At 34.8% G+C, this 13625-nt stretch overlaps 1 protein-coding gene across 1 annotated transcript; it reads left to right on the forward strand.

Moving 5' to 3' along the window:
* Positions 1 to 680: 680 nt before the first annotated feature.
* On the forward strand, positions 681 to 13381 carry SLC35A5 (solute carrier family 35 member A5; the record flags this gene model as incomplete). Its single annotated transcript, XM_084232495.1, has 6 exons — positions 681 to 810; positions 2511 to 2609; positions 3695 to 3828; positions 6378 to 6445; positions 11229 to 12009; positions 13313 to 13381. The coding sequence occupies 6 exons, from the start codon at positions 681 to 683 to the stop codon at positions 13379 to 13381; spliced, it is 1281 nt and encodes a 426-aa protein (XP_084088621.1).
* Positions 13382 to 13625: the final 244 nt, after the last annotated feature.

Below are 13625 nucleotides of genomic sequence, written 5' to 3' on the forward strand. Positions count from 1 at the left end.
CGCCGGGCTGGGCTGCCGGGGTTAGCATTTCAAATCCATCTCTGACCAAGCCTCCAGGGTCTATGCGCCCTCCGTGTACTGGGAAGCTTTGGGCAAGTTACTCACTATGGGCCTTGGAGTTTAATGTCTTAAGTATATCAGAACAGGGCCTTCAGAATCATTGATTTCTAAGATCGTTTCTATTTCCAACATTAACTAGTTCATTAAAAATTAACCTCAGTGTTTCAGGTATTTCCATTTTGGTCACTCTTGTAACACATTATTTTCCAGTAAACTTTTTTTTTTCTCCTCCTAAGGAAGCGCTGCTCCTTAGGAGAAAAATACTAATCTGAAATTTCCTTCTCCTAGAGCATAATTGCTAATGAGAATGAAAGCTGAAGAATTATTTTTCTGCACACCGAAAGTGTCAGTTGCTTACGTGCTGCCTTAGGCAGCATATCTAACTTAGCTCTTTTTCTATCTCTAGTGTTGCCCCACATGAAATTTTGACTTTTTTCTTTTCTTTTCTCAGTGTTTCTCCTGTAGACCTCAAGTTTCTTGGTTTTGATATAACAATAGACGGGCATCTAAAAAAAATCCTTTTTCTGGTCTTCACAAATCAATGGTATTAGCTTTACGTTCAGTTGGCCAACATGCTTATAAAAATGTTCTTCTCTTTAAGGCAGTTAAAAACCAGTGGAATGGAAAGCAAGTACTGTGGTCATCCTTTGTCATGCTCCTTTTCAACAATGTATACATTCCTGCTAGGGACCATATTCATTGCTTTAAGTTCCAGTCGCATCCTGCTGGTAAAATATTCAGCCAATGAAGGTAAGAGGAGACTTGCAATATGTAGGGAGCACTTCATCTAATCACATACTAACTCTCCTGTCTTTGGTTGCTTTGTATATAAAGTGGGGATAGCACCCTTGCAAGTTCTGTGTTTCTCATGATTGCAAAGAATGTTTAAATTTGAATCTTTAGACATTCATTCCTTGGCAAGAAAAATGGTGATGCTGAGTTAAATTTGGGTCAGTTAAGTACAAGTTTTGGTCAATCCCTTTACAAAACAGATCATAGCATCTGACTATTATTTCAGTTGGGATGCAGGGCAGTGCAGGGTAGTACTGGGGGATAATGGAGTGTGATTTCAGTGTAGCTTTGCATGCAGTAAAGAGAGAAGATGTTTTAACTAGGCTTTGAATGATGGAGAAAGTTTAATAGGCAAATATTTAAATTCAGGTGACCATTTATTAAGGCCTACCTGCTAAATGTAGAACAGTGTTAACAGCCAGGTATAAGAAGATCACTCTCATGGTCCCTTTCTTATAAAGAATTTATATTCTAAGAGTAAGACATACACATAAAAAACAACTTTCATAATTACAACATGACAAGTCTTTTAGAGGTAGTGCTTCAGGACCAGAGGTGATTAAACAATTGTTTATGCTTAGGTTGAGCAGGTCAGAAGAATCATAGAAAAGAGGGGAAAAGTTAAATAAATAAATAAACAAATTTAAAAAGAGGGGAAAAGTGTGTTCTAGAGAGAAAGAACGTCAAATTGACATATTTTCTCTATTTTATCAGTTTCTTTTTTTTATTATGATAAGAGAAACAAGTAGTTATCAAAATGGGGGGAAAGTACATTACTCAACTTAGTCACTCATGGAGCAAGTTCATAAAGTCTCTTAAGAATTATATCAGCAGTAAAGTTTGTTTGTCCTTGGCAAATTATAGAGTAAGTTGTTTGCTAAGCACTTAGAAAAGAAGTTAGAGCTAAGATCAAAGCATGCTAACCACACCTCATTTCCTAATTCAGTTGACCTATAACTTAGGCTATTGCTTCTCAACTTGTCAGAGGGTTTGGCTCTTTGAGAATATTTTGTCTTGGCTTCAGATGTAGCCAGAGCTCTGGACCAGTTGCCTCTTGGCCTCAGGTAGCTTCCTTCTTCTACCTCATGTACCATTCATTTATTCCAGAGTATCAAACAAATTTTCTATGTGTGTCAAGATATGAAACACATAGGAAACTCTGAGTAAGAGACAATCACAAAGTGTACCTTGATTTTAGCAAGACAAGTCACACAAGGTACCATGAACTGAGTAATAATTGGACCAGGAAAATTGTAACTATTTGATGAGTCAGACATTGAGTGTTAATGATCAATTTAGAACAAGATCTATTTAATTTAGAACATGATCAATTTAGAACATCTCAGAATAGTGCCATGCCATAGAACTTTCTTTGTCCTTAACTCTAGCCTCCTCGGCTTGTTCAGCAACAACTTGAATGAAAATCTGAGAGGCATGTTTATCAAATTTAAAGATTAATAATGCTAAATGGGATGGAGATAACCAATATATGAGGAAAATTGATTTAAAATCTAAAAGAGCAAAGCCAATTAGATGAAGTTTCATATAATCAGTATTAAAATCCAACTTTTAAGTTTAAAAATAGCTATAACTTAACTGTATATGAGCATTATATTGAACAAAATTTTTGGTTAAAAGTCATTTTTATTGTATTTCAGAGAACAAATACGATTATCTTCCAACTACTGTGAATGTTTGCTCAGAACTGGTGAAGCTTGTTTTCTGTGTGTTTGTGTCATTCTGGGTTATAAAGAAAGGTGAGTCTTGAAATGATCTTAAAACCTTGTTAAAAATCACAGAGCCAAAAATTTTTAGGACAGGAAGGAACATTTTATATTGTTTGGCCCACTCATTTGCCCACTGATTTATCTGGGAAGATGCTAAGATATAAACATCAAGTATCATTACCCATGTTTTTGAAGCAAACTCAAAGAGAAAGTTACATTGTGGAAATTGAGCATTTTCTAAATCACTGCTGTCCACCTTGATAGGTAGTATATTGCCCATCTGTGTCCATTTCCTACACCGGAGTCAGCACAGTGTATTGGAGCCAGACTGTTGTAGGACGAATGGGCTTAAGATCGCAGAGCTGCAGTTTTACCAGCTATCCAGTGGGGATACTAATCTTTATATCCATAGGATGTAGCATTTGTGACTCAGCATCCATGATGTCTTTTCCTCAGATCCCTGGTTATTGAGCCTCGGCTCTCTTATTGCTTTGATCTGCTTCCCATGTAAAGTAAACATAGAATTTAGAGTATTAAATATTGTACTCAGGAGGATAGGTTTTCATACTTAAGGATTTCAATCCATGAGGTTACTAGTTAGTGGAATGCACGCTTTATCTCATGGAATTCATGCATTATTTGCAGGACTTAACCTTAAAATTATTTTCAGTCTTTTCATTTTATTTTAGATCTGTTACATTCATTACCTTTCTAAGTTTAAAAATCTAGAGATGGAATAATTACTCATACCAAGATTAATAAAAGTAAATTTACTACCTCCATGTATAAATGAAAACTAGTATCTTCCTTCCCTAATCCCCCTAGAGGAAAAAAAATTCCCAGTGTGAATGGGTGATTTTTTCCCCCTACTTATTCTAACTTGTTGCTCTGTCTCTTGGCTTTAGGCTTTGTATTAAAAGAAGCCATAAATGTATCCAGAGTTGCCTTAAGTGAAACTTCTTTCTCAAGTTAACAGGAATTAGGAGAACCAGTATTTCTTAGGATGATGATGAATGCCAATGCTTTTAAAGAATTATATCAGTAATCAGATATAATTTCTGTAAAAATTTGGGCATTCTCATCAAGTTCATTTATTGTTCTCTTCTTCTCTTTAGGAAATTATCAAAACAAAAGCTTGAAATGTGCTTCCTGGAAGGAAATCACTAATTTCATGAAGTGGTCTGTTCCTGGCTTTCTATACTACCTGGATAATTTGATTGTCTTTTATGTCCTTTCTTACCTTCAGCCTGTAAGTAAATATGACAAAGAAAATCCCATTGGAAAAATGCAGAGAAGTTAATCCGAGGAAAAACTAATTTTTTTTAGCATTTTCCTTGGCATTGTTAGTTTCTCATTGCCCTCATTGTCTTTGCTGAGGTTTGTCCAGTATCATCTGACTACTGAAGTAATAATATGCTTGGTAGATTCTCTCACTGTTAAAGATTGCTGTATTAAACTGTATTATTGACTGGTGTGTGGGGGGATGGAGGGAGTGGTACTCCCTGGAAAATGAATCTAGAGCCATCTGTCTTTGTGAAATCTTAATCAGTCTGCCTAGTATCTGATCCATCTTGTGTCACCAACTTCTATTAGAAACTGCAGCATCCAGGCCTCCAAGCAGACTTCTGTGATTAACTCAGAAAATTACACACTTCATGTACGTCTCCTTCTTACCTGTTGTAATGTAGTTTATATGTATTCTATTTGTATGATTTTTTTTTTCTGTTAGTCCAGTAATTTAACCAACAAGTTCTATAAGGGTAGAGATTGCATCCTTCCATCTGTAAATACTAACTACACTTGATTATACTACAAACTACAAATTTTTCTAATCTCTTGCCATATTCTTTGCCAATTTAGAGAGTTATCAATTAGCAGAAATGGTCTTCTGTTTTTACATATTAATATGTATTACATAAATATTTTCCCTTTGATTTCATTAAATGAAGATTTCTATTGCCATTTTTAGCTAAATGTTTTTAAGTTTCTTAAAAGAGTAAAATCAGACATTTTGATCATAAATAGGATTTTTATTGGTACTAGACCTCATGTAAGATCTCTTAAATACTGCCAACTCAGTTTTACGGTAGAGTGAAAGGGGGGATTAATAGAGCACTGTAATTAAAAACTGTTATCAAAATTGAAAACAGAAATTCTTTTTCACAGTTTAAAAGCTATGTAACTAGGCAAGCCCCAGCTCCTCTAAGCTCCAGTAACCCATCTGTAAAATAGGATATTAATACTGTACCAACCCAGGGTCAGAGAGCTGGGCTCAAGGTCACCCGAAGTTCCTTTCAGCTCTGTGATCCTGTTATTAGTTAAGTATATGTTCTGTCTATAACATATACAGTTCTAAATTCTTTCATTCCAGACAATTCTTGTCCCACCTACCAACATAATTATTCACTTTCAGTATGCATATGTTGGTTTTATTTCTAGTTAATAAATTAGCGCTATTTTCAACCCTTTTCTTACATCCCCAATACCAAAACAAGATCACAACTTCCTTGTTCTCCTTCTAACTTATTGCTTTGCTTTTCCTTCCTCATACACAACTATAGATATTACAAAATAAACCTTACATGGCATATTCTGTGGTTGTTTCCATGTCTAGTTGGAAAGAATTCAGTAGCGATACATGTAAGTTTGCTGGCAAGAGTTCTGATATTTTGTTTATTCTACTGCATGGGAAAAGTTTTCAGAATTCATCATGCCTGCTTGTGATATGCATTTACAAGGCCATTATTTTGATTGATCACATCACCACTTACCCCCTTTATGCCATCCACTTGCTGAACTCATCTCCTCTCACTTTTCTACGTTAGGGGATCACAGAATGCATTTGTCTACAGGGGATTGTGAAAGAAAGTCTTAAAATAGTAGTTCCCATAATATAGTAGAACTTCAATAGAAAAACAACAATGTTTATTCTTGGAATTCTTGCCAGTCTTTATTAGATTTGCTCTTATTTAATTAAGTTGCATATTCACAACTCTTTGGGATTTAATCAAGTTAAGATGACATCAAGGAAGAAAGAAGAGTGAACTAAATCAGTAGGCTTTGCTTTTTTTAAAATATTAATATTAGAAGAACACATAAAAAATATTAGTATTGTCAGATCCAATAATGGGGAACAATGATAAAATTTCATACTTTCCGAGCTTTTATATATATATATATGTTAAGATTAATCTCCTATGTGAAATATGACTGAATTCACAAAAACAACACTTCCAAATCTTTAGAATATTGTGAATAAATCCAAATGACTATCAAATATGAGTTTGATGTTTAAGCACATGTATTGAGTCACTATATTTCAATATTGAATATTGATTCAATTCTTAGAGTAATAAAGATGCTTAAAGACCTGTACCTCAATTTTCTGATGTACAAATGGACCTAAGAGTGCCTGCCTCCTCGCTACCTGTAGAAATAATACTGTTGGCTTTGTGAGCTTGAAAATGCATGTTTCATAAGTATGATAACTGGTATTTCTAGACCTAACTAAACTTTTAGTTTGTATTTCCAGATATTTGTATATGCACACACAGATGATTTACACATGCATTTGGGGACTTTGAAAGCACATTTTCAAAGCCTGAACAATAATTTGATCATATCTGTGAACATTAGTAAGTAATAAAAATGGAATTTAATCTTCTAGTGAAATTGCTCCCCTAATAACCTCTGGTTTTTGGCTAGAAAGTTTTTTTTATCAAGTGAACCACAAAGCTGGGAAATTTCTAAGGTCAGTCTGTTGTTTGGATTGTAACTCTATCACATCTTTCTTTCTAGGCCATGGCTGTTATCTTCTCAAATTTTAGCATTATAACAACAGCTCTTCTATTCAGGATGGTGCTGAAGTAAGTAACTTGCTGTGAAAGCATATATCGTACTTTAAAACGTCACAGCCTTGTAACAGATGATATACTCAGAGCACTGAAACCTCTGAATCCCAAGATCGGGATTTTCTTCCTACTTGGCATTGTGTATTGGGCAAGTTATTTAATCCCTCTGGAAATCAGCTCAGGTGCTAACATTTTGGAATCCTCAGTAATTCAATATATGAATTTCTTTCTTTTCTTTTTTTAGCATCTCAAAGATAATTGACTGGGTTATAATTAGCACTTTAATTTTTAGTGCCAGATTTTTCAACAGAGAATTTATGAGCCCTTTTGTTTTTTGGATTTGGGTTTTTTTTTTTTTTTTCTTTTGTTTTGTTTTGAGATTTGCTGTATACCAGTAGGGAATTAAGAAGTTCCTAAGATTGTTGCTACATTTGTTACTTGGAGTTTGGAGTGGCAAATTCTTTATTAAGCTTCTTACCATGAGTACATAATTTAAGGTCTTATCTGGCAGAGAATTTGCATGAAGAGTTTGTCAGTATTACATTTAATGAGAGTGATAGGCTGTTAGATTTTTGAAAATGCTATAACCAGTCTTTCCTATCTCTAGGAAGACCTTTGAGTAAAATAAACATTTTAAGTAAATATCATGCTGCATAGCCATGAATAGGACAGAATGTCCTAAGACAGGATGGTAATACACATCTGGGTACTTAACTCTAGTTTAATTTATTGTTTAATAGTGATGATGATGATGATGATAAAAATAAAATTAACTTCTTGTTATATTTGTTGTGATTGTTTTTTTTTTAATTTTATATTCACCTTATTTATTTCTTTGACTTCTTGTATCTTTATTATATAATAGTGTGTTCTTTCATAATTTATGTGGACAGAAGGATGAATGACTTGGTATGCAGGCATTCAGAAAATATTTGTTGAACCTATGATGCATTCAGTACATAAATTATATGGAATCCTTGAAAATTTTCTTTTACCCTAGGAAACATTCAATTAATGGTTGATATAAGAGATGAAGAAATATATTTCATCTAGCTTAAATGTTACAGTACACTAAAATTTGCTTTTGCATCTTGTTTTTGTTTATGGATTATGAAAATAATTCAACTAGCAAGTTAAAAGATGCCATTCTAAAAAGATTTTGAAGTCTTTAAAATCAAAATGAAAGTTATTTTGTAGGATTAAAAAGTTGGCTGCTGGGGAAAAAAAAAAGTTGGCTGCTGAGAAAATATATGTAAATAATATTTTTATATTGATGCCGATGATAAAATTAGAGATACGCTTCCATTGAGGAAAAAACTAAACATGCAGTAAAAAGCCTACTATTTACTAAGGGGCAAAGTTTTCAAAAACATGTTTTCTTTTTTAGTTTTCATTTTTTTTCCCTGTGAAATGAGTTTGTGAGTGAGTACACATGGTGCTATACATAAGACATATAATACATAAGTATTTTGTCAAATCTACATCAATTTAAAACTGAATTTACCAAAGAAAATATGTATTGCCTGACTTGAAATTGACGGATATATCTAGTTTTACCTGAAGATGTTCTTTATTTTATTTGTTTTTAGTGGATCCAGAATCTTGACTGTGAGGCCTAGATGAAGGGGCCACTTGAAAAGGCCCTCCCCATGGCCAGCCAATTGCTATTTATAGGCAACAGAGTCAAGGAAATTCTAAGCCAGGCTGGGAAGGGAGAACACACTAAGGACTCTGGGCCACGTGGTGCCCTAAAGGCCTTTCTGCCCTATTTCAACTTAACCCCATACCGCTTCCCTGAGAGCGGGTACAGTTATTGCCTGGAAAGCAATAGATTGTCCTAAGCTGAGTCTGTGACCAGATCCCAGAGCCACTGCGCATTTTGCATCCTGTTGGTGGTTCCCTGTGACTATTGGGGAACACTGGGAGCATCTGGGATGGGCGAGGCTGGGGACAAAGGGACCAATTCAAAATGAGCTGCCACTTATTAATTTATATTAATAAGGAAATTCTTAAAACCAAATCCAAGTGTATTTATACTGTAAACATTAAATGTTTGCTTTTAATGCTATATTAATACCTTAATGCTATTATATTAATACCAGTTGTATTATTGCTTGTTTTAGTAATAATTGACAATGTTATGAACTAAAGTTTAAATTTTTACATATTTTGCCCCTTAATATTCAGAATAGTAATGATTTTTTTGTAGTAATAGTGAATGTGTTGGCCTTGTTGTTAATGTATATATTTTAAATTCTTGGAAGTTATTTATTTTAAAGAAACAATAAAAGCACTCCATATCATTTCCACAAGTACAAACTTAGCTCCCAGAGTGGATCCTAAAAATCAAAATGGTTTTTCACCAATTCACAAATTGGCACTGAAGCTACTTTAATGGAGCTACAATATGATAATCTATCATTGTCTTTTATGAGAATGCTTTTTAAATATTACCGTTTATTATGTTTTAAAATCAACTTTGTTCTATTTTCATCTCTCTGTTGTTGGCAGTATGTGTTGTTTTTGTTTGTTTTCTCCTATTAAATCTACTCTTTGTGAGTCATTTGATGATTTTTTTCCCAACCACGGAATTTTGAAGAATAAGAGTACCAACTTGAGTTCTATATTTAATTAATTTACCATAAATAACTAATTTTTTAATAAGGCTGTTAATTGTGTACTTTAAAAAGCCATCAAATACCATTCCCATACAGATAAAGAATGTAAGACTACAAAGATAGGAAAAAATAAGTCTGGTGACTAATGTAAAAATTACTTGCAGAAATTGACAAGTAGGAAAATGAAAAATATCACCATTCAAATATCTTACTATTGACTTTTCTAGAGAAACTCCATGTGAATATATAGAGCTATTCTATGAAGTATAACCAGTGGTTCAGATGAAACTAGTGGTGGGAATTATGCCTCAAAGCCATACTGGTTTGCTCTTAAGACTTGACAGCATTATATGATCTTCTTTGTTTGGGCTTTTAGTACAAAAGCTAAAGTCCAATTTTGAGTTGTGGGGGCCAAAGATAATCAAGACCAGCAGATATTTTTACCTAGAGATAATATATATTTTTTCTTGATTTCTTCAAAGAGAAACTATGGGGAAAACATTCCAAAACACATTTGAAAACATAGTGGGTGTTTTGGAAGTTGTGATAAAGATTAGTTAATCTCCAAACCAGCAGAAAAATAAAAATGCTAGTCAGTCATATAAGTATTTCTCCAAGATCATTCACATTTGTGTGACTAGTTCACAGTTTCTGCTTCCCTTGCATAGGACCCCATCACCCAGTACTAGATCTGAGTATTTGAAAGCAGATGCACAAGAAGACATGATAGTGCATGGAGGTGTGCCATCTAAACTAGCCTGAATATTTAGCAGTTCCAAAGCATGGAACTGTTTGGTGAAATCAGACACATCTTCCTATATATTCATCCCGGGAACTCAGAATTATACTTAAGAGGTGCTTCGGTCAAGAAGGAAGATAAGCACAACCATGGCTCCAATCCCTTATTTTTTCATAAACGTACAGCCTTAGGATGGCAGTTAATCTCTCAGAAGTTTCCTCTCTTACAGTAGGAATTGCCTGATGCAGTGGGCACTAAATAAATGTGGTTTACACTTCCACGTTCTGTTTTTCTCTTTTCTTGCTGTCCTTCTTCACTTGACAATTCATCTTCAAACGTCAAGATTTTATTTCCTCTGCAGGCCTCCCTTTTTATCCCACCCTTTTTGCTTAGTCAACACTGTTCATTCTTGTTGCCTCTGAATATACTTTTTTCTCAGCTTAGATATGTCACCAATTCCCTGTTCACATGGCAAACTTGAATTTATTCATCTTTCAGCTCAAGTATCATTTTTCCTTTGAAGAAATGCCCACATTCTTTATAGACCCGTGTCCCTTCCTCAGTGTTCCCCAGTTATTCCATGTATCATTTGTCACACATTATATTGTCATCATTTAGTTTCCTCCTCTCTCCTTATTAAAGTGGAGATAGAGATCAAATCTCTTTATCTCCCCAGGGTGCTTAGCACATAGTAACTTCTGATTAAATGTCTACTAAACTGAATGAGTTCACAAAATGAAATAATACATTGCCCTATATCTTACAAGTTTATCTTTAGGCAAAATAAGTAAATCAGTCGTTGTTAGCACTTTGTAAATTGAAACACTAAAAATAGTTTTTTCTTGCCTGGTAAACATTAGTTTGCTGTATGCTGCATGACTAGCCCATGGCTCTTGGAGCTAGCTTCCTCCTTAAATCTTTTTTGAGTCATGAATACCTTTGAAAACTTAACAGTACTTTGAAGGGTCTCCTGGGGACTAGAGGAGGGCTGGGAATTCACCTATATATTAATAGAAGATTTGGCACACACAGCAAGTATTCACAGATTTCTGTAATTCATCACATTCTTTCTGTTTCATGGAAACCGGGGTGAGAATTCCTCCTATAAATTACTTTATAGTAAGCAAGATTAGAAGTTACTGTACCAAAGACCCAAGGTCAGCTCTAGAGTCAAAAAGGAGGCTTAGTTACATCTATTGGTTAAAGGAAACCTACAGTGAAGTGGACTAACTGAATGGCCTTAAGGGACAGTTATTATAAAATTGAATAAAAATGTCAAGTTTGAGAAGCAGAGATACCACCAAGTTTTCTTTGAATTTTGGAAAATGCTAATTAAAATAGAGTATAGTTTATTCAATCAAGTACTCAGGTGTTTTCAGTAGAAACGATTAATGTGGGAGGGGAAAAAAAGCAGTAAAATATGTTTTTCATCTTTGAACAGGAGGCATCTAAACTGGATACAGTGGTCCTCCCTCCTGATTCTCTTTCTGTCTATTGTGGCCCTCACTGCTGGGACTGAAACTTCACAGCATAACCTGGCCGGACATGGATTTCATCATGATGCCTTCTTCAGCCCATCCAACTCCTGCCTTCTTTTCAGAAATGAGTGTCCCAGCAATGGCAATTGCACAGCAAAAGAGTGGACTTTTTCTGAAGCTAAATGGAACGCCACAGCCAGGGTTTTCAGTCACATCCGTCTTGGCTTGGGGCATATTCTTATTATTGTTCAGTGCTTTATTTCCTCAATGGCCAACATCTATAATGAAAAGATATTGAAGGAAGGGAGGCAGCTCTCTGAAAGCATCTTCATACAGAACAGCAAGCTCTATTTCTTTGGTGTTCTTTTTAATGGGCTGACGCTGGGCCTTCAGAGTGGTAACTATGATCAGATTAAGAACTGTGGCATTTTTTATGGCCACAACGCATTTTCAGTAGCCCTTATATTTGTAACTGCATTCCAGGGCCTCTCAGTAGCTTTCATTCTGAAGTTCCTAGATAACATGTTCCATGTCTTGATGGCCCAGGTCACTACTGTGATTATCACAACAGTGTCTGTCCTGGTTTTTCACTTCAGGCCTTCCCTTGAGTTTTTCTTAGAAGCTCCATCAGTACTTCTCGCCATATTTATTTATAATGCCAGCAAGCCTCAAGATCAGGAATATGCACCTAGGCAAGAAAGGATCCGTGATCTCAGTGGCACTCTCTGGGAGCGTTCCAGTGGGGTAAGTAGGAGGGGATACTACATTTTGTCCGTTGTTGACAAATTCAAGAAGAGAAATCAGTCAGTACTGATTTATCAAAAGATCTATCTCTGTGACTTAAAAATCATTCAACATTCATTGAGCTCCTTATGTTTGCAGGGACTCATGATAATGGTATCAGGTAGATAAAAAAGTTTAAAGCACAATCAGGGTTCTTATATGTTAATTATATCATAGGCTATTAGAGATCCACAGAGTTAGAAGATTTACCACAGGTTATCTTGTCCAAAACTATCTTCCTACTTTTACAAACCAAGAAACAAACTCAGGCTGAATGGTTTATAGCTAAGTAATGAAAGAACTGGTACTAAATGCCTACTGTCTGACTCCTACACCATTACTCTTTCTGCTTCACCATAGCTGGGGAAATGAACCTCACTCACAAGAAAATTTGATCTTCTGCATGAGTACATCTTACTAATTAAAGTGGAAAGATTGGCTCCTTCATTTTCCCCTGTATTATTTATAAACCAGTCTGTCAGAAGGGTACCCTGTTTATTGCACTAGGAAAAGAGTGTTCAAAAGGATCACAAGTAAGAGAAAATTATTTTTTAGAAAAATATGTATGCTTATAAGCATCATGCACATAAGCAACTACCAATTGCTGATAATCGGAGAAACTGCTAGACATATTATTAGCAAATTAATAATGCTCTTTTGAAGCTAGTAAGGCATTAGATGTAAGTTTAAATAAAAGATAAAATACACTCTAGTTTTAAATTTACAATTTTCATGAACATACTAAGTATGAAATATTTCACAAAATGAACGTCTCACTGGGGGTATTATCTGTTGCTTATTAAGAGTTGTGGCAGAGCTTCCCTCAGTAATTCTGAAGTGGTGATTACAACATATATTTAAGATGGCAAAACTAGAATTTTGGGCCCTATGTGCCTTGATCACAGCCAGAAAAGACATTCAGAACTCATGTACTCCTTTCCAGTGTTCTGATCATACTGTTTGCCCTACTATTTTAGGTAAAAGAAAAATCATCCGACCTATCTTTAGTCATTTCCCCTCAAAACCAGCAGAGGGTGCTCCTTCTCTCATGTTAACTTTGAAACTCAAGCACTGCCGTGTATTTCGATGTTTCACGAACCCATTATCCATCTAAAATTAATTCTCCAAGAACTAAAATATTTGATTTCATTTGACCAAATTAGTTTAATGATATAAAATCCATGATTTGTTAGTAGTTTCTTCCTACTAAAAGTGCTACATTTTCTACTTTTGTTTTAATTACTGATTTCATGTTTCCTTTTAGGATGGAGAGGAACTGGAAAGACTTACTAAATCCAAGAGTGATATTGAATCAGATGAAGATGCTTTCTAATTGCTCTCACAAACCTTATTTTCACATTTTAAGCGTGTGTAATATTTATCTTTTCTGTTGATAAACCAAGAACATTTCTAAAGCATAATATTCTTTGCATATGTCTATCTACTCTAAACAGTTCCATTCAGACTTACAGTACCTGAAAACTGAAAGGCTTTAAGGAACTGACATAGGAGTGCTAGGGTAGAAACTACTTTGACACATAGGCAAGATATATTCACAAATTGTTTTCCTTGTTCTC

This window comes from Talpa europaea (assembly GCF_964194135.1).
Source record: "Talpa europaea genome assembly, chromosome: 4".
NCBI lineage: Eukaryota > Metazoa > Chordata > Mammalia > Eulipotyphla > Talpidae > Talpa > Talpa europaea.